The sequence below is a fragment of the Toxoplasma gondii genome, chromosome X, assembly GCF_000006565.2.
Source record: "Toxoplasma gondii ME49 chromosome X, whole genome shotgun sequence".
NCBI lineage: Eukaryota > Apicomplexa > Conoidasida > Eucoccidiorida > Sarcocystidae > Toxoplasma > Toxoplasma gondii.
The window spans coordinates 662,124-683,308 of NC_031478.1; the positions used below are offsets into that span (position 1 = coordinate 662,124).

At 52.2% G+C, this 21,185-nt stretch overlaps 5 protein-coding genes across 5 annotated transcripts; 3 read left to right on the forward strand and 2 right to left on the reverse strand.

Moving 5' to 3' along the window:
* Nucleotides 1–369: 369 nt before the first annotated feature.
* On the reverse strand, nucleotides 370–5,992 carry TGME49_228030 (hypothetical protein). The gene has a single exon (XM_002366385.2). It carries the CDS (start codon nucleotides 4,736–4,738, stop codon nucleotides 1,328–1,330), a length of 3,411 nt encoding a protein of 1,136 aa, XP_002366426.1. The 5' UTR covers nucleotides 4,739–5,992; the 3' UTR covers nucleotides 370–1,327.
* Nucleotides 5,339–7,532, reverse strand: TGME49_228020 (hypothetical protein). The gene has a single exon (XM_002366384.2). The coding sequence runs from the start codon at nucleotides 6,916–6,918 to the stop codon at nucleotides 6,052–6,054; it is 867 nt and encodes a 288-aa protein (XP_002366425.1). The 5' UTR covers nucleotides 6,919–7,532; the 3' UTR covers nucleotides 5,339–6,051.
* On the forward strand, nucleotides 6,411–14,797 carry TGME49_228010 (hypothetical protein). Its single transcript, XM_018780190.1, has 9 exons — nucleotides 6,411–7,214; nucleotides 7,525–8,337; nucleotides 8,747–8,883; nucleotides 9,224–9,468; nucleotides 10,897–11,064; nucleotides 11,552–11,636; nucleotides 12,306–12,398; nucleotides 12,969–13,510; nucleotides 14,114–14,797. The coding sequence occupies exons 2-9, from the start codon at nucleotides 8,228–8,230 to the stop codon at nucleotides 14,186–14,188; spliced, it is 1,455 nt and encodes a 484-aa protein (XP_018636085.1). The 5' UTR covers nucleotides 6,411–7,214; nucleotides 7,525–8,227; the 3' UTR covers nucleotides 14,189–14,797.
* A 1,221-nt stretch (nucleotides 14,798–16,018) lies between these two features.
* Nucleotides 16,019–19,362, forward strand: TGME49_228000 (splicing factor 3A subunit 2, putative). The gene is made up of 6 exons (XM_002366382.1): nucleotides 16,019–16,606; nucleotides 17,278–17,426; nucleotides 17,725–17,873; nucleotides 18,103–18,194; nucleotides 18,559–18,659; nucleotides 19,078–19,362. The coding sequence occupies exons 1-6, from the start codon at nucleotides 16,444–16,446 to the stop codon at nucleotides 19,150–19,152; spliced, it is 729 nt and encodes a 242-aa protein (XP_002366423.1). The 5' UTR covers nucleotides 16,019–16,443; the 3' UTR covers nucleotides 19,153–19,362.
* Nucleotides 19,363–19,561: 199 nt separating this feature from the next.
* Nucleotides 19,562–21,118, forward strand: TGME49_227995 (hypothetical protein; the record flags this gene model as incomplete). The annotated part of the gene is made up of 2 exons (XM_018780189.1): nucleotides 19,562–19,611; nucleotides 20,548–21,118. The coding sequence occupies exons 1-2, from the start codon at nucleotides 19,586–19,588 to the stop codon at nucleotides 21,116–21,118; spliced, it is 597 nt and encodes a 198-aa protein (XP_018636084.1). The 5' UTR covers nucleotides 19,562–19,585.
* Nucleotides 21,119–21,185: the final 67 nt, after the last annotated feature.

The following is a 21,185-nucleotide window of genomic DNA, read 5'->3' on the forward strand; positions in this document are numbered from 1 at the left end:
GGAGGACATTTGTCATCTGGTTCTCGACGAAGCGTATTTAATTGATCCGTTTAGGTATATTGCCTCCTTTTAAAGTGCCTTTGTAGAACTTTTGAATTTGAATTCAGTGAATAACTCGACTTCGGACTCGCGGGATGTGAACCTATGATTTTGTCTTCAACAGGGGAAGCGCTTGAAACATCTGTCGCGGGAGATGGAAAAAACAGTCGCTTACAAATATTGAAAGTTCAGAACTTGTGAAACTCATGCTTCGACGTCTACTTCTGTTCGCTCTTGGTTCTGTCTACCAAAGTGGCAGAGGCGAACGACGCAGACGGGGGATCCTTTCATCACGAGGAAGCGCGTCAGGTCTTCGCGCCAAGTGAGAACTCAGACGCAGGCGAGTTTCCTGTGTAAACGGTATAAAGTCTTCTGCCGGCCACGAAGCGACATGTAACTAACGGAACTTTAGCTATACACCCGTCGATGTATGTGAATGTAGAAACACAAGACTAGGCGAGAGCGCACTACCGCGATTCTCCGACGCTGCGAATAGAGGAGCCAGAGCGTCAGAGAATTGACGCGATGGCGCGAGAAACGAGAAAACACGCATGTCAGGTGTATGCACCAGTTTCAACGCAACGTGAGACACGACCAGAATCGGTAGAGGAAGCGTGATTGATTAGCGGGAGAACCTGAGCACGGAGAACTCGCGTACGTTGATCCTGGGGAGGGACACCGAGAAGCGACGTACGTCTGTAGCCCACCTCTGAGCAGAGAGCCAGTTGGTCAGTGTACCGTCCTCTAGGGTATTCTTTTCAGCCGTGTCTAAAAGATGTGTACTCTGAAAGTGAACACACCGCAGAGTGGAGGATCAGATGCCGCATCGGTACCGAGGGAAGTGACTTCCCGCAGTCGCATGGCGTCCAGCTCGGTTCGACTGTGTGGTGTGGTGGACGCATTTCTGCCTCTCCACATTGTTGACGAATATGACACCCCAGCTCTGAACTCGGCTCCGTTCACGTCGGCAAATGCACTGCGTGAGTGTGGGTCGTGTTTCTCCCGACGTTGGCCGCAGTCTGTCGCGGCGAGTGCGTCAGAAAGTTCGATTCGAAACATCCGAAAAAAAGAGCATTGAAAAGAGTCCAGTCACTGCACAGGGTTGTTCTCCTTATCCAGCGTAGAGCTGAGAAACCGAAGCTTCTTCACAGCTGTACACACACCAAGATATTCACTGTGGTCGTCGCCTCACCCCAGCCCAGGCGGCTTCTGCTGCAAAGACTTCGAGGCGTTTCAGGCTTTGAAAACGCGTCGATGCAGCGCCACTGGAAACCGAGTCTGCACTGCCTCACTGGCCGCCACCGCCGGCCTTGCGCGTTCCCTTTGCGACTCGCTGCCGCATGGTCAGACACGAGTCGAGCGCATACAGTCCACAGCCGAGCAAACAGAGCGTCGCAGAAAAGCGAGCGATGCGCGTCGGGGGCGTCTCTCCACGAAGCAGAGGGCACACGAGGAGCTGCACGGAGTTCTTGAAGAAGCCGACGACGCAGCAAGACAGAGGCGAGAGGTGACGAAAACAGATGTACGACGTCAACGGCATCAGAGCCGCCAGAAGCCCCGAACACAGCAGCAGCGCTGCGAGCGTCCCCAGGCGTCTCCAGGCCCAGAACGAAGTTGCGTCCGGCCTCTCTGAGAGCGCGCAGAGACACAGCTGCTCCACCACACTCAGAGGCAAAAGGATAACTGCCGCCGCAGCTGCTGTGTGCATGGCCATTTCTGTTTCGAGGCTTCTGCGCGTCGTTTCGCGTCTTGCAGAGACGTCGTTCACGGCCAGGCGCCTCGAGGGTTCTTCTCGAGGATCCTTCACTTGCGGTGTACAGACACTCTCTCTCCACACGGGAGCGACGAAAGGCTTACGCGCCCACCTCTGTCCGTGCGACAGACTTTTCTCTTTTGTCTCCTTCGTTGACTCTGCACTTCTTTCGTCAAGTCGTTCTTCCTTGGTTCTCCCACTCGACTCCTCGTCGCTTTCGGAGTCGGAGAGAATGTGGCAACCTGGCTCGTCAGTTGTCTCTGCCGGGAGTTCTCTCGGTTTCTCGTTCCTTTCTGCTTCGGCGCAAAAACCGGCAGTTCGCGCTGCTTCTCGGGACCTGCCGAGTCGCAGCAGGTGGCTGCTGAGCTGCATGTACAGCGCGCCAAAGAGCGAAGCTCCTAGACCCATCAGGGCACCGCTGACCGCGAGCTTCTGCCCCTCGACCGCAAGGCAGAAGACGCCTACGGAAATGAGTGTGCATGCAGCTAGCCGGTGCCTAGACACCCCGAGCTCCTGGAGCCGGGCCTGGAGGCGGCGTGGCGACGCCACATGGCGGCGCGAGGTCTCGGAGAAGAACGGACTGAAACAGAGAAGGAGAAAGAACAAGCCGGCGCGGAGGCCCGGTTGACCCTCCGTCTCTGTCGTGATTGTGCGTTCTCGGTCTCTTGCGCTCGCGCGAACTGCATGCCCGTCTCCGTCTTCGCCGGCGACGGCTTTCCGCTGTCCAGTGAGCCCTCTGGGGGAAACAGCAGGCGGAGACAGTTTCAGAAACTGTCGTTCCACAGCAGGAAGAGACGTCGCCGAGTGGCGGGGACGAGGTGGAGACACCAGCATGTCGGGCGCTTCTTTGTACACACTAGAGACCGTCTGCGAGGCCTTTGCCGGTGCGCAGCCGCCGTCACCTTCGACGCGTTTTGGTCCGGCTTGGAGGGTGTCAGGCGGTGAGCCAGGAAGAGCGGCCTTCGCGGCTGAGGCCTCCTCGTTTTTTCTCTGGACTTCAGACACACGCGAAAGACAGACGTCCACTCCCAAGACGTCCAGGAAAAGCTGAAGTGGAATGGAGGAGCACCGCGCGACGTGGTACCCCGAGAGCGATGAGGTGTACAGACACATGTTGGAGCACGCGAGCATGAGGGTGTAGGGCAGGGCAACTGGTGCAAGTGTTTGAAACGTTTCTTGGGAGAAGACGAGGACGGAGGAGACCCTCTTCACCAGTTGTCCCCACTGACTTTTCGCCGCTCGAAAGCAGGGTCCAGACGCTGCGGAGACACCCTCCAAGACTCGGAGACAGCCGGCGAGAGGCGACACTGGCTTTTCTGGAGAACGCGACTGCTCAAGTGACCGAGAGCTCGACCCCAAGACGAATCCCCTTGGCAGCTTCTCGCCGCGTTCCCCGCGTCGGTTCTCCGATCCCCCGGCTCGCGTGGATGTTGTCAGGTCCAGTCGTTCAGTGCTTCCTCGCGAAGGCAAAGACATTTCTCGCTCCTGGAAGGAAGCATGGTGGGGATGCCCTTTTGCGTTGGGCCGACCCGTCCTCTCCGATTCCGCTTGATTTTGCTCGGACTCACCGTGTGCCAAGCAAGACGCCTGCTCCAAGGCTTTGGCCAGAATTGCGAAGGAATGAGAACCTAGTGGCGGCGAGTCTCGATCCGCGTCTGCGGCCTCTCTCCATCCACCTGCACGCAGCAGCGGGTCCGCGGCTTCCCCAGCGCTGGCGCGGTGGCAGCCCCAAGTGTACATACACCTGGCTGCGCCGACAGCGAGAACGACGACGACCTGCTGAAGCATGGTGCAAGTGACCGGGGAAGAGGAGAGAGAGGGAAGGTACAGGAGCTTGTTGCAGAACGTGAGGAGAGGAGAGACGACGAGGTACAGGCAGGCACAGCCCACAGACGGGGCGATGAGTTTCCAGGTTTCGGCGAAGTCTGCAAAGAGGCGAACCGAGTCCTGAAGGAATGAGGTCGTGAAACGCGTCGCTGAAGGATCTTCAGAACCCCCAGTCGCGCCCCAAGAGTCGGGCCAAGCAGCCGCAGAACGCGCGACGCGCTGCTCCTCCGTCTCTCCCAGTCTCTGAACAGACGCGCGCCGTTCGGATTCTGCTTCCAAAGCAGATTCTCCTTTCTGAAAGAGGCGCCAGAGTCGTCGGCACCCGTCGGAGACGCGAGGAAGACGTGCACTCCCTGGGAGGCCTTCCTCGTCGACTCGCGCTGTCTCCTCGCTCTCGGGGCAGGCCTCTGAAATGCGAGGTCCTTTCTCCTCCCCGCCCCGACGCATGCCGGCTCGCGGCGCGGCGGCGGCCTCCGCACACCCGCAGGCGTCATCTTCCGAGAACAGAGAAGGCGACGAGGAAGACCGCAGAGGCGACAGAGACACTGTCGTCGAGGCGCCGGACCCCACAGACTTCGCGGAGTGAGGGAGTTGGGAGGCGAACAGAGGCACCGGAAGAGCCGCGGCTCCTGCGCCCTCTCCACTGGAGGCGAGGAGACACCCAGACAGCCCACCTGCGCCTCCTTCCCGCCGCCGCGGCGCAAGGACCCTCTCGCGGCTCGCGGGCCACCACGGTGCACTCACGCATCTCGGAGAAGGACAGAAAGAAGCGAAAGAAGAGGAGAGACAAGAAGGGGGAGACGAAGAAGAGGACAGAGACGATGAGGGAAACGAAGAAGAGGACAGAGACGACGAGGGAGACGAACACGAGAGAGACGAAGAGGAAGGAGAAGAGGCGCCAGAGACGGCGAATGTGTGAGATGTCGAGGCAAAGACGAAGGGCAGAGTCCTCCGAGAAGAATCCTGACGGCAAGACCAAAGGTCGGGACCTTCGTTTAACGAAGAGGAGATCTCTAGAGAGCTGTCCTTGCCCTCGCTTCCTCGGGCACAGTCCAGAGAAGCAGAAGAAGAGAAAGAGAAGCTGGAACACGAGGCAGAAGAATATGGAGAAAAATCCATGCTGAGAAAGGAGTAGAAAAGGACGGTAGACGAGACACGGCACTCACATGCGTAGAGGCATGTACCTTCTGAGAAACTCAAGTCGCATCTGACAAACCAAATCACTTCTCCTCTCTCCCCTTCGGCTTCAGCGTTCGCGTCTTCTTCTCTCCTGAGGCCTGTCGCTTCTCCTCCCTTGTTCCGTCAGTCAAATTACAGAAACGAGATACGCTGAACGGAATCGATATACACACGTATACATGCAAGAATATATATATATATATATATATATCTGCGCCTCTGTATATACGCGTGTACGTGGGGTTTCGTTGTTTTCTGAGTTTCAGCATGTCGTCGGAGTCCTAAACAGTGTCCTTGCCTCGCGCAGCTGTATATACACGTGGTTTAGCTTGAAAAGGAATGCGACGCAGACGGGGGGCTGCACGGGCAAGCATTCAGAAAGGGAGTTTGTGTGGCTTGCGGAAGCAGAAAGTAAGTGGCAAGAGAAATCCATGTCTCGCTGCCTTCCAGTGAAGAGAATGCGGGAGAAAGCAATCGGATTTGTTCGTTGCGGAAGCAGCAGAGAGCAGCGTTTTACCAGAGTCTGAGCCTGCCCGCCACCAGAGTCTGAGCCTGCCCGACCAAGGACGCGGGTCCGGTCTTCGTTTTCTCTCCTCAGGCCATGCAGAGACTTCTGCAGATACGTGAAAGAAAAACGAGAAGGCACAAGCGCTGGAACTGGGGGACCTCGCTTTCCTCTCTCGTCTGCTGCCTTGAAAAAATCAGAGCCGTCCGCTGCGTAGGTCCAGGTGTACGTACGCCGCGTGCGGCAACGTTCGAAGCAGCTGTTGGCGCCAGAGCCGCAGTTTGCAGGCAGACGCCGCTGGAGAAGAGAGTTCTTCCCCCAGCCAGAGTGTGAGAGGGAGGCGATGTCATGAGCGCGAACGCGAACGACTGGAAAAAGGAGGAAGTCGCGCGACCAAAAACGGACGGCAGGCTTGACGCCTGTCGCAACGAGGCAAGCGAAGTGGACCTGCGTCCAGGCCGGTTGAAAAAGCCGTGTTTGCTACTGTCGAAGAAACTGTGTTGTTGTCAAGAGAGAGTCGAAGCTCGCTAGCTGGACAGACATTCATGTACAAGGCAGGCAAAAGGCGAGTCGCGTGCCTGGGACGACAAGCTCGGGACAGCGAGAAACTGACAGGGAAGCCCGCCTGCGCCTGTGCGATGGTTTCCGAGGACAAGCTTTCGATAGAAAGACAGAAAGAAGAAATCTCGGCAAATAAAGAAAGGGAACGCAAAAACTCGGAAACATTCGAAAGTGCTCCTCGGCGTTGTCAGGGCGCGACACACGTCAAGTCGCGCCAAAGCAGCGCTCGAGACAGAGAGACAGCGCAGCAGTCCGCAGCCTTTCCTGTTACACACGCGACGAACTTGTCGAGAAAAGATGACGGTTTTCGAAACGCGGAAATCCTCATTCTCAAGCACGCTGTCTTCTCTGTGACACAGGGTGAACGCGAGAACGTTTCGCGTTTGGAGAAAGAGCCTTTCCACTCTGCAACGAGACGGCGAACCGAGGAGTTGCAGAGCTGCATGCAGCGACACTGTGTGTGCCTCTCAGCAAGGGAAGGACACAGAGCGGCGTTTTCGCGGGAAACCAGATGACTTTTTTTCTCTCGGATTTCTCCCCATCCGCATCCGCTTTGTCTCTCTGCGTGTCGGAACGCGACAAGACTTCTCTCAAGCGCGTCAGGGGCGTCAAGACATTCCTGGGCGAACTCGAGGTGCACAGGCGTTGTTTCTGACGCGTCCCCTGCCTCTCTTTCGACTCCACACCCTCTCGCTTCTCTCTCTGTTCTCGGACTGTTGAAGCCCCTGGCGGTGGTGGCCGTTCTGACTCTCCCGAGTTCCTCCTGTGCGCGCGCATGCAGGGCGTTTCTCTGCGTCTGCTCGCTTCGAGGAGACGCAGGACCGGAACGGCGCGCGCCTGCTGCCCCTCCGCCGCCGACGGTCAACAGGGAGAGAGACAAGGAACATGAGCTCGTTGCCTGAAGCGACTGACACCGACTATACCGGTATGCGCCTGACTGTTGTGTCGGACAAGCTGTAACAAAGGTCTCCGCAACGGAACTTTTTGACGCGACAGAGGAGGTACACCCTGTACAGGGACTGCTGATCACGTCCTTCTGCTGGTTAGTGTGCATCCAAGTTGAGACTCGTGGCTCGACTTGGCAGACTCGAACTTCGCGGCTCGACTTGGGCAGTGTCAACCTGAAGCGGCAGTCCAGCTCGTAGTGTAGAGTCCCCAGAAAAGGTTCTGAGGAGTCCTGCCCTGAGTAAAGAACCACGTGATACAGCAGGCAGCATCTTAACTTATCGTCCGGCTGCTGCTTCTCTGATTCGATGTGGAACGCCCGCAACAATGCGCAAGGTCTTTCTGAAGTATGCCTCTCGCTAGAGCGATTCCTGGAAGAGTGTCTGGAGACGAAGGCCGTTGCAAGTAAGACGCCAAGTCTTTGAGATGAATTCAGAGTTCAAGAGCCCACCCAGTTATGAGGTCCGGCGACCAAGCTGTTCTTGACTGCTGTGCACCGCCACGACTCTCTGGACTGCTCACCCAGACGACAGAAAGCGGCGTATGTCGACGTCCTCAAACGCCATCAAGGTTCTTTACGTCTGCTGTGTTCGAGGCGACATATATGGCTTGCTGGTGTCACTAAACTCTTACGCACTCTCCCAGGTACGATGGTGTTTGTGTGTATTTTTCGCTCTTTGCATTTACACCGATGTGTATCTTCTTGTCCGCTCAGGTTCCAGACTCAAATGTGTTGACTGCGACTTTTCCAAAACTCGCAGTTTCCAGGACACAGAGAGGGCACAAACCCGACGCGCGGTGTGGGTACGAGTCCGCGCACAAGGCGAGAGTTGAAATACACCGACTGCTGTCTCCTGGTGTAACAGAGATTCTACGAGGAACGGCCAACGCGTCGTAACGCCTGTAGACGAATCGACAGATTTCCTGGACGGCATCGAGTGCCCGTTCCACTTTCTCCGTTTCGTTCGCCTCCACGACCCGCGAGTCGACGCTCTCTTGATCGAGGAACTTCTTTTCAAACGGCGAACTGGATACGTCTCAGCGACCGCGCCAAGGCTCCACGTGCATGCAAACGTCTGGCGGTGGCGACCTGTGAGTCTTTGCTGAGAGGCGAAAAGGCGTCTGCATGCCACGACGAGACGCCCGGCTGACTCTGGAAAGCGGAGGCGTCAGTCCGCGCCGCCAGGGCGGCTCGAGAACACAGCCTGTCAGGGCCGATTGAAATAGGCTCGAGAGACGCCTGCAGCCGTGTTTCAGATTGGAGAATTCAGAGGCGTCCTCACTCCTTCTCGACGCCCGCCTCCGCCTTCTCGGCTGTACGTACACCGCGGCGTCCCGCGACGCACGCCGCGCTGCCTCTCCGACAGCTGTGGCATGCGTACATCCTCTCTGCGGCTTTCGAAGGCGTCGCTCCCACCATGGCAGACCGAGAAGAGTCCGCGGACGGAGAAACAGAGAACGACTCTGCGTCCGCTGTGTCTGCAACAACTCTTGCGGCTGGCACCTCTTCTTCGAGACAAGTTGAAGTGTATGTACACCGGAAACGACAAGTGGCGAGGAAGACCCTCTGCCCGCAGCGAGTTAGCCACGCTGTGCGTGGATCTGCGGTGGATCAGAAAAAGCCTGGAGACATGACAGTCGAATGAAAAGAGTCGCCCTGTTCTTTTTCAGTTCCTTGTTTTTCCAAAATACACAAATATCTAATATATACATATATACATATATATATATATATATGTATATATATATATAGAGAGAGAGAGAGAGACCGAGAGGAGAGAGTTCTCAGTGTACACAGAAATGCATGCGTGACTATATTCGGTTTATATATACACATAATACACATATACTAGGGGATGCGTAGATAGAAGAGAGAGAGAAGGAGAAGTCATTGCCCAACGGGGCGGGTCGCGTCGCTGATTTCCTGTTGTTTCCAGGCTACTTCATCCGGTGGTTCTCTTCGAAATTTCGCATCACTGCGTGCACCACTTCGCCTTGAAAGAAAGATGGCGACAGGGGCAACATGTCTCGGAGCTCGAGGAGGACTCGGCTGTCCTCTGCGGAGGCATTCTGGGTACGGCTGTCTCTTTTCATGACGCGAGAACGGGTGACAGAAGAAAACAAACGCGCATCGGAAGCGCACTCGTCTAAAAAGGCAAAGAGCAATGTGTCTCCAACTCCCAGTTAGACCTTTTTTCTCTCTCTCTGGGCCTGTCGTATCCTTTCCTGTCAAACCAGCTCTTCCTTTTGAGGTCTCCCAGGTCGGTAATTGAACTGTCGCGTCTCGGTTGGTGCATGGATTTCGTGGTCAACGTAGCAGTCACATGTCAGGCATCTATCCATCAGTCGCAACATGCGTTTTTCCTCTGCGTTCTGCCCTTCTGTCTCTTCGCTCCTCTCTTCTTTCGCGCCAGGCGACCGCACAACAGCCCAGCAGGTCCACTTCCGCGCGTCCTTTCCGCTGCCGTCCCCTCGACCTCGACCTGGAGAAGACTCGGGGGAGACTTGCATGCGCGTCGCACCGCTGGACCTGGAGTTCTGCAGAAAGCGCACACAGCAGCTTATCGCCACGAATCCTGGCCTCACACTCCTCGGCTTCTACGTCGTCTGCTCCGACGTCCACGCGCCTCTCGCCCTGCATGCAGAACTCGCTGCACAGGTCAGGCGCGCATGCACACACTGCGGTGCAGGTTCACCGCGGCAAGACCACATGCGCTTTCCTGAACGTCCACCAACAGAATAGTCTCGCATCACCTTTAGCTGTACGCACTCGTGCATGCAAAGAGAAATTCATACTTATGTAGACATCTAACTATATCCAAATATATGCATATATATATATATGTATATGACTATCTCTGGGAAGAGGGAACCACTACACGAGACGGTGAGGAAGGAGGAAACGAGAAGATGTTTCTTGACTGTTCGTCAGTTCGGCGAGGAGAGAAGCGATGAACCAGTGCTAGTGAAACACCAAGGATTTACATTCTATCTCTAAATCACGTAACGGTTGTACGGTACGCCGGGGATAGCAGCTCAGATACGAGTGGTAGTTCTAATGCTCGGAGTGTATCAACACCTCCCTGTCGGCTCATTACTCCCTTGTTGTTGAGCAAGATTCAGTTAGGAACGATCGTTCGCCGTCAGATGAAATACATGGGCTGGATTAAGAACGTCTGGAGACAGTTCGTCCCCTATCTACCATTTAAAATGCTGTAAATATATACAACAGAACTAAAATGTCTACGCTCATACCGACAATAACATGACTGATATATATATATATATATATATATCCTAGTAAGTATAAATAGACCATTACCAAATCCATTATCGCTAACAGAAATAGACAGACCGAAGTATTCCGTACAGACTACTATTAGGAAGGAGAGTACCAAAGTGAGTATCACGATATTTGTACAGCTTGTTAGTAAATGTTTGTTTTTCAAATACGCTGGATACCACTATGCATCCTGCACTGCTAGAGTGATATCTGTAATGATTTGGAGTACAAAGGTCACTGCAACTAAGAAATCCAAATTATAAGATGAATTTAGATTTAGAGCACACCGATGCAAGACAGGGTGCGCCCGGAGTAAACTCATAGATTTAGACTGAGTGTTCTCGAAATCATGCAAAAACAGTAGAACTTAGACCATCAAGATCTAAACTAGTCGTCCAACTCGTAGTATCCGGTCCCCAGAAAAAGCGTGTAAATTTTCCTGTCTCAGAGATTACTACTCCCAGTATACGATGGTACTGATCAGACTCGCATCTGACTAGTAGTTTTCTCTCGCTGTTCGTACGAGTGGCAACAGGACTCCCTCACACTGCTTCGACGAAATGTGGATATAAGATTGTAAATGGTTCGGAGAAGAGAGATGCTTGGAGGTCCGCAACACTGGAGGAAGGGTGCTCGACAACGCATGTCGTCTGTACACACGTGGACCGCGCCATCCGGTGCTTTCCCGGTGGCGAGCGCTGTCGGTGGTGTTGACGCTTCTTGTCCATGTTTTGCGTTCTTTTTCTACCTTTCTCTCGATCCGCGTTTTATCCTGTGTCTCCACCTTTGCATCTTTCTCTCCAGCTCGCAGCGCTCGGGGCAGGCTTCGCCCTGCTCTTCGACCCGACAGCTCTCAGCCAGCCGTCGGGCCTGCATGCAGCGACGTGCAAGTTCGCCGAGGTGTACAGGGTCGCGGACACTGCATGCGCGGCCTCAGGCTCTCTGCGCAAAGCTCCAATGGAGATTGCCATGGTGAGAAAAGAGCGAGACGCGTCTGGGCAACCAGCCTGTCGCCACTGAAACTCGCGAGGATTGATGCGGAGACACAGACGCACATGACTGCCTCTCTCAATGCGCCTAACTGTTTGTGTGTGTTCACATATGCATCCGTATGCATCTATTTACATTCACAAAGACATGTCGGAAATGTATATGCATGCATCTTCACATGCGCCTGTGTCTATAAGGAGGTCCCTCTCAGAACATGTATGCCCACATATTTTTAGATTGAAACTTGAGCGCTGCAAAGCCCCATATACATATATATATATATGTATATGTATGCATGTATGAATGTGTGTATTTCATGTAAATATGTAAATGCGTATGTATTTTTGTGTGTGCATTTAGTCGCGCCTGACGCTGTATGTATGCCTGCCTGCATTCTGCGTAGAGGGTCTCCAGGGCCTCGACGAGTAAACGCATGCGCTTTGCTGCCGTTGCCGTGTCTCGGATTCAGGATGAAGTGGAACGAATCGTTCTGGATCACATCGTCAACGAAGGCGCAGCCGCTGGCGCCAAGGCTGAGACAGCCGAGCGCCGGTGTACGTACCCCGCGGAGTCTTCTGGAAACAGTTTGCATCTTCTTTCGCACCTCGCCTTTTGCTTTCTCCCGAGACCCATTTACATCCGTTTTCATTCCGAGATAGACAGATGCAAGAACAGTGCAGATCGCTGCGAGTTGGTAAACATATTCATAGATAATGTACGTGCATGCATGTCTTCTAGACTGTGTATAGTGCGAGACCGGTGGGGAAACGGGCAGCGTTCGCGGCATCTGCAGCAGAGTGTCAGGCGGCCTGTAGTTCTGCTGTGTTCTCTGCTGGACAGAAAACGAGCACGTAACTGTTTTCCCTCAGTTTTCTTCTCCAGAGATAAACGCAAGATTTCTAGCCCTGCAGCTGCGTAGTTGCATTTGCCCTCGAGACCATGTGGTGAGCAGGAATCTGTTCAACCCGTTAACTAATATATATACATATATACATATATATATATATATATGTATGTATATATGCATAAATATGTATATATGTTTAATGCAATGCTTATGTGTGTGTTTGTCTGTTTTATCGTCTTGCATAAGTGTGCGGTGCGTCTCTGGGGCGTTCTTCTGAACAACGAAACGTCCGCGCGTTGTTCCCTTTTCGAGGTGGAAAGACAGAAGCTTTCACGCATGTCGCCTGGCACCCGCTGCGTCTGGGGTGTATGTACAGACCAGCTGCAAGTGGCGCGGCAGCTGCGGGCGGTAGAGGAATTGCTCAGACGAACAGAAGACTTGAAAGCCTACGTAGCTCGAGTGCGAGCAGGTGAGAGGAAGCATCCCAGCTGTCGAAATGCCATCGAGACTTTCCGAATCTCCTTCCTCACGTTCGGCGGTAGAAGCAGATCGGATGCGCTCTGTTAGTCTTGAAAGAATGGAGCATTCTCAGTCTCAATTTTGTCTTGTCCTCGTGGATCTGGGCCTCATTTTCGTGTTCCCGTTCTTCTCGTCTCGGCCCCCTCCACCCTGGTTTTGTTCCTTTTATTTTCTTTCATTTCATCTTCTCCTCATGTTCCCCTTCTGCCGCTTCCTCTCCTTCTCTGCTCTCGTCATCTCCTCTCTTTCTTCGCTGTTTCCGTGTCTGCGTCTCCGTTCTTTTCGCTGTCTTCCTCGAACCCCCTTCTTCGTCTGCGCGGCGCCCGCCGGCGTGGTTTCGGCGTCTCTCCATGACGTTCCACTGTCTGACTGCTAGCCTTCTTTTCTGGAGGTTTGCGTTTCTCTCTTCTCGCTTTCCGGGTGTATTCACTCTCGCTGTTGTCCCGCCGTGACGCCTCTATTTGTTTTCTGCTGTCGCACGGTCACCTTTTCTCTTCTCGTCGCTGTGTCTCTCTCGCAGGCGCTCTGCCTCGCAACGAGGCCCTCCTCCGGTCTGTCATGTCTCTCTGCCGCACATTGTCTACGTGTAAATCTCTTCCGTCTCCTGTTCATCTACCGTCCTCTTCCTCGCTTTCTCCCTCCTCTTCGTCTTCTTCCTGGCCTTCTCCCTCGTCTTCTTCCCCTTTGCCTTCTTCTTCTTCTTCCTCTTCCTCGTCTTCTTCCTCTTCCTCGTCTTCTTCCTCTTCCTCGTCTTCTTCCTCTTCCTCGTCTTCCTCGCTCTCGCTTCACGGGTCGAAGCAGGTTGCGACGTCTCCTGGCGTTGCGGAGCCGCTGGTGGCGTCGATGGATGCAGATGCACCTGGAGAGAGCGGGGGCTGTTCTCCTTCGATCGGCGACTGTGAAAGCGTGTCTGAGATGTTGCGCGACCTCTCGTTCCTTTCCAAGGGGCAACGCACAGAGGGCGCTGAGGACGCGAGTCGCGACATCGTTATGTCTCAGTTGGCGGTGCTTCTAGCGTCCTTGACTGAGACCGTCGGCGTCGCGAGCAGAACCCACGAAAAGGCAAGTCCAGTGCATGCAGTGTTTTGTGGGACGCAACCGCTTCTCCTTTGTCTCTTCTCGCTTTACTTTCAGCCTTTTCCAGCAGATGCAGGTCAATACACACCCAAGAGAGTAACCACCGACATGCATGCCGAAGACATGTATATTCATGCATGCACATGTATGCACATATAAGTATGTGCATGTGCACAGATATATATATATATATATATATATATATATGTACACATACACATAAATCTACACATAAATCTACATATAAATATATATATATATATACATTCGTATAAAGATGTATGTAACTACATGCACATGGACCCGTGTGTCCGGCGTGGTTTGTTTCGGGAGAAGCGCGTACCGTTCGTTTTGTAGGTTTCTGCGTTGCTTGTAAATAGGAGCAGAAAATGTTTCTTTCTCCATGTGTGTCTCCGTGGCTGACGCGGCAGCTCGATGCGGAAAGGTTTTTCCGAAAGAGACAAACCTGAGAGAGCGACAGTGCGAGAGGCTCGGGCGCCGGCCCACTACACCTACGTCAGCAGACAATTTTCAGGCTTCTGTCTCTTTACGTTTTTTCTCGAAAGTCTGTGTGTTTGCGAACTGCAGCTTCTCTTGGCGCAAGCGCCGCGTCCGTCTGCGCCTTCAGAAAGTGAAAGACGCCGCAAGCACGAGGCTTGGTGATTCAAGGTCTGCTCAACTCTCTCCAAGTTCCACAAAGAGGCTGCTGAAACGCCTCTGGCGTTCCTTCTCTCCGCACCGTCCCTCTCGCGTGGACAGCCTTCTCTGTCTCTTGCGAATCGGTACTTGCGCAGACCCCGGCTTACGTACACCTGCCCACGTATACGTTCTTCATGACGTCAACATCCACACCCATACCCGCATGCACAACAAACAGATGAAAAAAATGCAGCCATGTTTCTATGCATGTATATAGGTATACATATGTATAAAGGGAGATGTGCCCGTACATACACACATACACACATATACACATACGCATACGTAAGGCGTTTCTCAGTTCTCTGTTTTGTGTGGGTGTCGACGGTTTCCAAAGGAGACAGATGTATTCACGCTAACGGAGGTTTCGAGAGTCGGTCGCCTCCGACATTTCGTCGTTCCTCTCTTGGCGGAGGTTCGCGCGGACGAGGAAGGGCGTCAGAACTCGGCTGAGCAAAATCAACAAGAGATGAAGGAGAGAAAGGACCAAGAATGACGTCAGAGTGCCTCGTTTTTCCGATGAAAATCGTTTGCCACATGAAACTTCACTTGTTCATACAGCTGTGCTGCGGCAACTGCACTCACAGTCAAAAACTCTCCAAGATCGCTCTGTCACCGTCAACTTACTGTGGAGTGGCTGAGGCGACCATTTTCTTGCATTTTATTCCAGCAAGAAAACGCTTTCTCTCTATCTGTTGGGTCGCCCACGGAAGAAGCGCTCGTTCCGTTTCTGAAAATAGGGAAAAAAGCCCTAGAATTCCTTCACTCATTGAACAGCCTCTGGTGAAGAGCCTCGCGAACACGAAACCTCTTGTCGCCTTCGTTCTTGGGCGAAAGGAATGGTGGTCCTGCTTTTAGCAAGTTGTCTGCATGCAGTTCTCGATTGTTCAGCCTCCGAAAAAGCCTTTGGGGTGTACAGACAGCAGGAATGAGCCTCAGTTGGAGCTGTTTTTTCTTCGCACTGAGCCTGCATCTCTTTCGCCGCGGGTCTTCTTCTACCGCATCTAGCGCTTTCTCCGTTTCTGTGCACTTTTCCTTTTCTCTTCAATGAAGTCGAAATACTCCACACGCTAAGTCTCCAGATTTCCTCTGTTTACCGAGAACTGGCTGGTCCATTTCTCCAAGGAGACTGGGTGTCCGAGAACATCGGGTCTCTTCACCGAAGACGAAAATCTCAAACTTGTTGACTACCGCTCTCTCGCTGCGACGACGCGTTCTGCGTCGTTCTGCTTTCCTCACCAACTTCTGCCGCACGCAAAACAAGACGGATAGTTGTGACCACAACATCTTACTCAAAAATGCACACTGCAACGCGCTACAAAATGTATGCGTGTCTGTGTCTACACCTAGCATGTATAGTGGATAAAACTGTACTTTCGAAGTCAGAAAATATCTATCAATCTATATATATATATATATACGTATTTATATATCGTTCATATGTGTGTGTCGCAGCGAATCGGTTCACTTGTGCGTCTTGAATCTGCTGTGGCCGCGCGCCAATTTGTAAGTTCCCCCTCTGCAACTCCCGATACAAAAATCTCTGCAGAGGGGTTGATGTTTGTGTCAACGTAGTTTGAGTTCGAGACAATTTTCCAATTTTTTTAGCAGAGTGTCAACTTTGAGGGTGGAACGGCGATACGAGGGTGACTTTTCCCCGAGTTTCCTGCGTTTCACGCTGAGGGCTTGTGTCTGCTTGTGCGCCCGGCGGCTCTTCTTCGCCTCTCTTGCCGCGCGCATGCAGTGCGTCTGCTCCTCTCTCAGGTCTCGCCGTTTCTTGCTGCCCATCTGAACGGTTTCCTTTTTTTCTGGATGTTCTCCGAAGCGAACCGGGTCGCACTCGACTCGAGCGAAATCCGCAACACGAAGGCAGCAGAGACGTTTTTCTTTTCCCCGTTCCACCCTGACGCTGCATGCACCCTGTGCGTGGTGTTCGAACCTCACGCCGTTTCGGTTCCGCGCTTCTTCGTTTTTCCTCTCGCTTTCCCTGTTCTTTCTGTTCTGCCGCTCGCAGCTGTCAAGCGCCGTCTTGCGCCTTTCCTCGCGGAGACCAAGGCGCTGACTCCTCTCTGCAGCAGGCGCGAAAGCTCTCCGGCGTCGCTGCTCCGCGTTCGCCTGCGAGTCCCCGTCGAGCGCGCCGTTTCTCTGGAGGCCCCGCAGCTTCTTTGTCTCCGTAGCTTCCGGTCCGCGTCGTCGCACAGTCTTCAGTCGCGCGGAAAATGTCGGGAATTGACTACCAAAACCGCGTCGGTCACAAGACCGGCAGCGGCGCGCCCGCCACGGCCCAGGAATGGAACTTGGAGAGGAAAGAGAGACTTCGGCGGCTGGCTCTCGAGACAGTCGACCTCAACAAAGATCCGTACTTCATGAAGAACCATCTGGGTGCGTCATCCATAAAAGGGAAGAGTAATTCAAAGTCGGAAAATCGCAGTCGAGTCAAAATCGCTCGCGAGCTCCCTCCCCGTCCTCTCCCTTCCACTCACCTCCCTCACAGGCCATCAGTGGAGCGCTCAAGAAGTTTCGCTGAATGGGCACCCTTGCAGGGGGACTGCGCCCTGCGATAGCTTCGGGAACATGCTTGCGTAGAGAGAGCAGCCGAGTCTTAGCGAAGAGGGAGAAGCTCAAAGCAGCGTGGTTTCCTTCCGCGCGCGCGTATACACATTTACGTTCTCACAAGACGTGGAGTGTCGCAGCCGCGTCTCAGCTTCGCATTTGCGATGCATGCACCCAGTGTCGAAACAGCGCCTCCCTCCAGAACGCTCCATTGGTCGGGATGTGAACGGTCTGCAGAACTGCCGCGACGGTGTTTCTCGGCGGCCAGGTGCAGCTGTCTGCGTCTCGGTTTGCCGCGCGATCTTTCCTCTCTCTGGCCAAGCGTAGCCTGCTGGCGAGTGCCTCTCCTGGCCGAGACAGATGTGGAGCGCTCACGTGTTGTTTTCCACAGAAGTCCAGAACTGTTTGTCTGTCGTTCAGAAAAGAAGAACCTGCCCAGAACGCAGACGGAGTGACTTGCGTGGTGTCTCTTGTTCATCGCCTTGTTCTGCTTCTCTCAGGGCACTTTGAATGTCGACTTTGTCTCACTCTCCACGTGAATGAAGGCAGCTACTTGGCGCACACACAGGGGCGCAAGCATCAGACAAATCTCGCGAGAAGAAAGGAGAAGGAGAAGGCGGAAAGCGCCGTGGCTCCGGTCCCTGCAAAGGTACTCTCTTCCTCTCTGTTCTCTCCAGGCCTTCTGCGTTCCATCTCCCTCCACTCTTCTTCTACTCTTCTTCTCGCCTTCATCTTTTCTCGTCTTCGTGCTCCTCTCTCTCCTTGGGGTCGCTTCCCTTTCGCTGTTTTCTTCTAGCCATGTCTGCGTCTCCCCGAGGCTCTTCAGCTTTCTCCTCTGCTTCCTCCTTCTCTCCTTCCTTCCGGCTCTGTTGCTCCGTTCTCTCTTCATTTTCATCTTCTGCGTTTCTCTTCGTCTCTCGCGGTGTGTCTGTGTCTCGACTGCACAGGTTGCGCCGTCTCGCGTGGGCTTCACAGTGAAGATTGGGCGCCCAGGCTACCGCGTCTCCAAGTTGAGAGATCCTGACTCGCTGCAGAAGGCGCTGCTGTTTGAAATTGACTATCCAGAAATCAACGAAGGCGCGAAGCCTTATCATCGGTGAGCACTGCCGACTTGGTCTTCCTTTTGCGCGTCCAAGAATGCTCTCCAACGGCGCCGGAGACGGCCACAGAAGCTCGCCCCAGCACTGCGTTTCCAATTCCTTTTTCTCTCTTTGTTTCCGGTTCCCTCTTGTTCTCTCCTCGCTCTTGTCCTCTATCCGTGTCTCTTGTTATCTCTTTTTTTCTTTTATTTTTCCTGTTTGCCGTTGTCTCTGCTGCGGTCTCAGATTCATGTCTTCCTTTGAACAACGCGTCGAGTCTCCTCCGGACACAAAGTACCAATTTCTTCTCTTCGCTGCAGACCCGTACGAAACCATCGGTAAGATCCAACACATAGGCAGAAAGACACACACGTAAATTCGTATTCATATTTATACATATATATATATATATATGCGTAAATACAATTATATGGATATGTCGGGATTATACGCTTCTATGCATATCCGCATGCATATATATATATATATATATATATATATATATATATGCGTTTTTTATGGCAGACCATCTATGCATATCCTACCTGTGTAGGTTTTTCGAGACGTTCGTTTGCAGGAGAGGATATGTTTAATCTTTTAGGGGTGGTCCGCGTCTTTGTTGCGGTCGCTTTGGAGATGTAGTTTCTTCTTTGAAAGCACTCTATGGCAGCTGGGAAGAATTCTCTTTCCAACGTTCTTCAGCTTTTAAAATTCCAAACATGGAGGTCGACCGAAGCGAAGGCAAGTTCTACAGCAACTGGGACGCCGAAAAGAAGGTCTACACAATTCAGCTGTTCTTCTTGGTGAGTGTGTGCGGGTGATTGTCTTCACATTCTGCGCAATTTCTGCGCTCCAGAGAAATCGAGAACGAAAGACAAATCCGGAGGTGAAATGGTTTGACTGTGCTCCACTGCCAGTTCTGGCCGCGAATTTGCGCGCGCTCGTCTTTCGAAGATCTCTTTCTACAGTATTTTTTGTGAAAACAGACGCCATCGGGCAATCCCTGCTCTTGTCTCCATCATTCATATACATATATATATATATATATATATATATATGTCAGGAGGTGTATATTTATGTTTCTTTGTCCTCCGGTAGGTGTGATTCATTGAATTTATATTTCAGATTAGGAGATGTGCACATGCTTCAACGTATATATTTATTTATTTTTATATACGTGCATTTTTGTTTTTACGACTGTGTTTATGACTTTTTTTTCAGAAGAGATCTGTGAAGGCGCTACCAGCCCTGCCTCAGCGACCGACGTCTTTCCTCCCGGTCACTGCGCGGTGGTGAAGCTTTTTTGACAGAGACGCGTCTTTTGCTTTTCGGCGTTGATCCTCCTCTGTTGCCTTTTTCGGCCTCAGGGACTGCTTTTTTCGTGATTGTCTTTCAGCAACTCTCTGTCGCGATTGCCCGGGAGCAAGTGCTCTTTTCTTGAAGGAGTGAATTCGTTTCGTCGCTTCCAGCTGTCTCTTTTTTCTCGTCATTCTCTCGTGCATGCATCCCCCTTATGACTGCAGCTGTCTCGGGACTTCTTTCTCGTCTTGTCTGTTCATCTTTTTTCCAAGCGGCGCTTTCTGTCCAGAAAGACAGAGCGGTGGAAGAAAAGCGAAGAAGGAAATGAAGAATCAAACGACGCCGTCTACGCACAAGCTACCAGACATGTCCGCATTCGCTGACCCCACACTTAGAGACCGCACCTGCGTACCTCGACACTAGGATAAACATGCATGCACCTATGCAACCACACATGTATGTATATAAACATATATTTTGTCGATTTATATATTTGTTTCTGTATATGCATAGATGTATATGCATGCATATATATATATATATATGCATATATATATATATATATATATATGCGATGCGCTTTATGTTCTGGGCTAGATACGAGCTACAATAGACTGTGCAATAGTTTCAACGAATACCTACACTATCACTTTATTTTTAACGTAGATGTATGAAGACAAAAAGGCCAGGCCACAGTACTTGTCGACATGTGTAGTGACATAAATGTATTATTTTGTACAACCCAAATAGGTATAAATATACATATATATATGCATATATTTGAATTTCTACATAAAGATATATATATATATATATGTACTTATATATATATATATATGTACTTATATATATATATATATATGAACACCTGCAAAAGGTATCCAAGTGGGGAAGCGTTGGTAGGAGGGGCGACAGGATTCCTATTTCGCGTAGACCCTAGAGTCGAGGTGTCTACAGAAGAGTGCGAGCAGCGTTTTCTGTCTCTCAAACTCGCATTTCTACTGGTCTTGCGTGTGAGAAAGAATAGAAGTCCAGAAACCTTGGCCTCTCTGCTCCGACTTTCGGAGCTACTCATGCAACAGGAGAAAAAAGCATTCTCAAGCAGACTCTTCCCGAGATTGTGCTCTGCAGTGAGGAAGCGAAACAATTATGGGGACAAGAAAGAGAGTTAGGGCCTCATCGACGCCCGACAAAACGCGGAGTTGGGGGTCCTCTCTCACAGTTACGCGTGTTTCTTTCGTTTAAAAGCTTATGGTATATACTTCCCAGAGAAAGATAGCATATACGTCCCCAGGAATCCTGTGTAACAATTTGTAACTGGAAGTCTATCAGTTCTCCTTCGAAGTTCAAAGGCCCTGCAGCGAGACTATTTTGAAACATCTGCGTGCTCAGCCTACGACGCCTCACGGAGAGTCGGCGCCTCTCAGGCAGAGTTTCTCTCAAAAGACGGAAGGTGACACCGTACGCGCATCTGTTTCCGGAGGCTCTTTGGAGTGGTATCGAGGAGATGCATCCAAAGCGACGTCTGACACAAAAAAAGAGACGGAGAGAAGGAAAGAGAAAGAGAAAAGGCCCTCGAGACCGCTTCGCCCGATTCGGATCGACACAGAGACAGAACAACACCAGCGAGGGACGCGGTGCGAGAGAGGCCGCAGCTCACTGTGCATGCAAAGCAAGAAAGCGTATCTTTTCTCTGGGTTGTGCGTTTTCTCTCCTCTACTTCGTCGAAGCTTTCCTTTCGCTTTTTCTCTGTTTTCTTGATTCACTCCCTTCTGGATCTTGTCTCTTCCTCGATGCGGCTCTCCCTGCTCTGACTTCGCTGTCTCTTCTCTCCTCTCGAGTCTTCACCGCCTTCGTCATAAAAACTCCCCGCGCTCAACCACGAAGTCGAGACTCCCAAGCAACTCTCAACTTTCTCTTTCTCTTTTCTTCCTCTCTTTTTTCTCTCCGTCATCTTCTGTGAAAGGCACTGAAATGCAGAGTGTGTGTGCGGCGCCATATCACTGCTTTGCTCTCCTCTTTCTCTCCTC

What these genes read in the sequence shown, in the direction of transcription:
- TGME49_228030 (XM_002366385.2), bottom strand. Translation starts at nt 4,738, where the DNA reads ATGGATTTTTCTCCATATTCTTCTGCCTCGTGTTCCAGCTTCTCTTTC.
- TGME49_228020 (XM_002366384.2), bottom strand. Translation starts at nt 6,918, where the DNA reads ATGCACACTAACCAGCAGAAGGACGTGATCAGCAGTCCCTGTACAGGG.
- TGME49_228010 (XM_018780190.1), top strand. Translation starts at nt 8,228, where the DNA reads ATGGCAGACCGAGAAGAGTCCGCGGACGGAGAAACAGAGAACGACTCT. An exon ending in CTCCAATGGAGATTGCCATG is followed by an intron (nt 11,065 to 11,551) that starts GTGAGAAAAGAG and finishes TCTCGGATTCAG; the next exon opens with GATGAAGTGGAACGAATCGT. An exon ending in CGAGCAGAACCCACGAAAAG is followed by an intron (nt 13,511 to 14,113) that starts GCAAGTCCAGTG and finishes TGCGAACTGCAG; the next exon opens with CTTCTCTTGGCGCAAGCGCC.
- TGME49_228000 (XM_002366382.1), top strand. Translation starts at nt 16,444, where the DNA reads ATGTCGGGAATTGACTACCAAAACCGCGTCGGTCACAAGACCGGCAGC. An exon ending in AGACCCGTACGAAACCATCG is followed by an intron (nt 18,195 to 18,558) that starts GTAAGATCCAAC and finishes AACGTTCTTCAG; the next exon opens with CTTTTAAAATTCCAAACATG. An exon ending in CAATTCAGCTGTTCTTCTTG is followed by an intron (nt 18,660 to 19,077) that starts GTGAGTGTGTGC and finishes CTTTTTTTTCAG; the next exon opens with AAGAGATCTGTGAAGGCGCT.